Source organism: Rhagoletis zephyria, unplaced genomic scaffold (assembly GCF_001687245.7).
Source record: "Rhagoletis zephyria isolate East Lansing unplaced genomic scaffold, Rhagoletis_zephyria_1.1 Rzeph_scaffold_29684, whole genome shotgun sequence".
Classification (NCBI taxonomy): Eukaryota; Metazoa; Arthropoda; class Insecta; order Diptera; family Tephritidae; genus Rhagoletis; species Rhagoletis zephyria.
The window spans coordinates 1-4,552 of NW_016186741.1; the positions used below are offsets into that span (position 1 = coordinate 1).

Consider the following 4,552-nt stretch of genomic DNA (forward strand, 5'->3'; position numbering starts at 1 on the left):
TGTCAACCTCTGCCCAACTAACCACTTCCGTTTCTGGTGGAATCTTCGGATCTTCCTCTAAGACCAACCGTTNTCGTTTCCATTACTGTCAACCTCTGCCCAACTAACCACTTCCGTTTCTGGTGGAATCTTCGGATCTTCCTCTAAGACCAACCGTTTGCTGAAGCACTGGTTGTCGTAACCAACCCTAAGTGCCACTTTCCTGTCGCCATAGGTTAGGATCATTCCCTGGAGGTCAATCTTCATGCCTCGACCAATTATGAAATACACGCCATGATGACTTCACCCACAATGTCTGCCACAATAAACTTCGTGTACGAGGTCAACCCGTCGATTATTACCTCGCATAGTACTTATCCTAACACTTGGGTTCGCTCACCAGTTGCAGTCTGCAGCTTTGCTCCAGGTAGTGGCTTCACATAAAAAGTAGTCACATCAGGTCGAATAATGGAATGTGACGCTCCAGTATCCACTGTCAGTACTCGCTCCTGCCCATTCACACATCCATCAGTAGTGAGGTTGCTCGCATTCCGGCCAATTTGTGAGACGGACATTATGGGCCCTTCAACTTCTGGAGCCAGCACGCGGCCTTTCCCGCTGGCTCGTTTCAGTTTAACGACTGATTGGAGTTGGCTTCGTCTCCTTCACTCCTGCGTTTGCGTCCTGCTGAATTGTTAANAACTTCTGGAGCCAGCACGCGGCCCTTCCTGCTGGCTCGTTTCAGTTTAACGACTGATTGGAGTTGGCTTCGTCTCCTTCACTCCTGCGTTTGCGTCCTGCTGAATTGTTAAACCCATTGGAACTTGCACTGCAATCGCGGGCGAAGTGGCCTGGCTTCCCATATTCNTGTGAGACGGACATTATGGGCCCTTCAACTTCTGGAGCCAGCACGCGGCCTTTCCCGCTGGCTCGTTTCAGTTTAACGACTGATTGGAGTTGGCTTCGTCTCCTTCACTCCTGCGTTTGCGTCCTGCTGAATTGTTGAACCCATTGGAACTTGCACTGCAATCGCGGGCGAAGTGGCCTGGCTTCCCATATTCAAAACATTTGCCAGAGCCATTCTTTTTCTCGCCCAGCAGTTGGATAATCTTCTTCAGCATTTCATTTGTCTCGTCCGGTGTCTCCACTTTCACGCGATGTGCTTTGTAGGCTGGTCTACTGAGAAGCGCCGCCGTTTCACGCGTGGAGACAGTTTCAGCAAATGTTGGCTTGGGATTCGCGTACGTCTCTCGCTTGGTATACACGTCCCGCATTCCGTTGATGAACCTATGGATTTTTACCCTTTCAAGGTGCTCACCAGATGCGTCTCCAATAGTTAAGTGAGCCAACCTCTCGATCTCTGAAGCGAATTCCTGTAGAGTTTTGTTGGACTTTTGGCAGCGATTCTCTAGCTCCAACTGGTAGATCTGTCGCCTGTGCTCGCTACCATAGCGTCTTTCCACGGCCCCCATCAATGCATCATAATTGTTCCTTTCACAGTCGGGAATAGTCTGCAAGATTTCCGCTGCAGGTCCTTTTAATGCCACGAACAGAGCAGCGGATTTATCCTCCATACTCCAACGATTTGCTGTAGCTGTCTTCTCGAACTGGAGCTTAAAGACCTGGAAAGGAATCGTGCCGTCAGAGGATGGAGTTTTTACCTTGGGAGCGTTCGTCGATGCGGCTGGACGATTCAACTGCAAGTCTCGGAGTCGACCTTCTAACTCGCCCATCTTAGGGCCGGTTACTCAATGTCTGGTTAACACTAATGTCCGGTTAAACATTGTTATCGACGTATTCGACTCCATTCATATAACAAGGAGTCGGTAACGTCGATAAAGATGTTTAATCAGAGATTAGTGTTAACCAGACATTGAGTAACCGGCCCTTAGCCTCGACTTTGTCCTGTCTCTCTTCGATTTTTTCCTGTATTTGTACAATCTTTGCATCCTGTACTTCCAGTTGGGATGACATCTGTGCTGATACCGCTGCTGATATACGTGTCTCCAGCGCTTGTTTCTGCAATGAAACATCTGACGACAACTGCGACCTTTGTGCTTCAAGCTGTGTTTGCATCTGTGACGACAGCTGTGATGACCTCTGTGACATGGCAGCCAATATCGCGGTCGTGTCCATAGCTGTTGATGAACTTGGAGACTTTTGCTGTTCTTCAACCTTCCCGGATGTCTGCTGCACATCCTTCGACAAACAAGCGGCCTCATCCTTCTGTTCATCGTTTGCGGATGCATCGTCGAGTTTACAGTGGAAGTCGTATTTGTCCACGTCGATGCCTTTTGCTTCCATAGCCTCTCGAAACCGGGATATCATTTCCACTTTTATTCCGGAGGTGGCCAAATTACACTTCTCCAACTCCTGTTTGAGTTCCTCAATCTTTAAGTCCTGAATTTTTGCCATTTTCAAAAGTTTATCCTTCGGGATTTATTTAACAATCCCACTTCTGACACCAATTGTTACGATTATCCTTGAAACCTCGAATGAACCAAAAATACAAGATCACGTAAGAACGCGACGTTGTATTTGTAACTGGTTTTGAGAAAAAAGTTTGCGAAAGCGGGTTCGTCAACTGAGCGTTTGTTTACATCACAAGCACCACTATTTTACACTTTTATTCAAGTAACGAAGAGTTAATTCAACATGACAATACATTTTAAAGCATTTTGTTGCATCATTTTACCTAAATTGTGCGTTTAAAGTGGCTGAAAATAGTTTTGGCTAATTTTGGTTTACGTTGTTTTCTTTGCTTTGTTTACTTTTCGCTCGTTTTCCAGTGAAACAAGATGGCATAGAACTCTCTAAAAAATCAACTTTTTTTCACTTTCTTGTTCTTACGTGATCTTGTGTCTTTCGTTCATGGAAACCTCGTCCGGATTTCCCAAAGCTTCCGGTTCGTATCGCTGGATTGTTAAATAAATGCTAACGATGACCAAATTGTAGTACAATTAATTTCATTGTACAACAAACAATTTACAATACTCGCTAATACACTTTACAATACTTGTTAAAGCAATAACAATAGATAGATAGTTGGTTGGGTATGGCACTGCGACCAGTAGGTCTATTGTGCCCCAAGCAATAACAATTCTTTACTACTTGTTAACACANGGATTGTTAAATAAATGCTAACGATGACCAAATTGTAGTACAATTAATTTCATTGTACAACAAACAATTTACAATACTCGCTAATACACTTTACAATACTTGTTAAAGCAATAACAATAGATAGATAGTTGGTTGGGTATGGCACTGCGACCAGTAGGTCTATTGTGCCCCAAGCAATAACAATTCTTTACTACTTGTTAACACAATTAGGGCCGGTTGTTCAATGTATGATTAGCACTAATCGGAGGTAGAAGCTCTGGTTATATACAACGACTGCTTTATCGATCACATCTTATATGCATGATCATGATTCAATAATACAAGGTTAGATAATTATTGACAGCTGCGGTTTGACACTCCCTTACATAAGGTTGCATTTACGAAGCACGGAGAAAGGCGAAGAATGAAATCTCTTGGTGCGAAAATGGTAGTAGAAAAGTACGCAAAGTAGGCAATTAATAGTGAAATTCCTTTTGTAAAGTCTAATGTATTTGCAGGAAATCTGGCATTTTAAACGAAATGTTAAACGTAATATTGATATATCTATGTGAATTACGTAATTTATGTTCTATTTGGCTGTATTAAAACTGCAAAATGACTCAAAATTAAAATAAGACTACTATGAGATTGATGTAAACATCCAATGCTTATGTTTTCATCAGTTAAATATGCTTCATATGCATATACAATAAACATATTGCACAAAAGCTTATACTTTTATTTCACAACAAAGCTACACTGTTTCCACGTAAATTTGCAAAGAAGCAACACGGTGCCACTGCTAAGGGAGCGGTGCGAGAGAGACAACTGTCAGTTTATCGAACCTTGTATTATTGAATCATGATGCATGATGTCGAAAACGTCGATAATGATGTTTAACCGGCAAGTAGTGATAACCAGGCATTGAGTAACCGGCCCTTAAACTTATAGCTTGCTTATTCGCAACTCACTTCTCTGCTCACATTACTTGTAGCTTGCTGACTTGTAACTCGTAGCTAACTCCAACTCCGCGGTGTCGTGACTCTTATATACCTGCGCTCGCACCCATAGCAACTCTCGAACGTTCTGAAGTTCATCGCTCATTCTCTTTCTCTCGCTGTTCGCAGTGTTCATCCAACCGACGTTTCTCTTTGTGGAACATTCTACGTCATTCCTCGAACATTCTGCCTATTTCTCGTTGTTCGCTTCACGTTGCCGCAGTATTCGCCACACTATGTTTTCTTGGGCAATAATCGGGATCCTCATAAAAATTTTGCAAGCAAATTCAACAACAACGATATGATCCTGATAGAGATCTGGTTCAATTAATATCCGTTCTGTTGGTTTTGTTTCAGTAATAATTTGGCCGCACAGTTTGGCAGCAGTGACAAATTAATTCATACACAAACAAATATTCTGTCATTCACCCCTATTGCGAATGTCGACTGGCAGTAGATAAACGACTGTTAAG

The 4,552-nt window shown here is 43.0% G+C and overlaps 1 protein-coding gene across 1 annotated transcript; it reads right to left on the bottom strand.

Annotated features, from left to right (window-relative positions):
• Nucleotides 1-1,530: 1,530 nt before the first annotated feature.
• On the bottom strand, nucleotides 1,531-2,137 carry LOC108382952 (uncharacterized; the record flags this gene model as incomplete). Its single annotated transcript, XM_017639321.1, has 2 exons — nucleotides 1,872-2,137; nucleotides 1,531-1,717 (listed from the first exon to the last, which is right to left on the bottom strand). Coding segments are annotated over exons 1-2 (431 nt in total), but the record flags the coding sequence as incomplete, so codon positions are not given.
• Nucleotides 2,138-4,552: the final 2,415 nt, after the last annotated feature.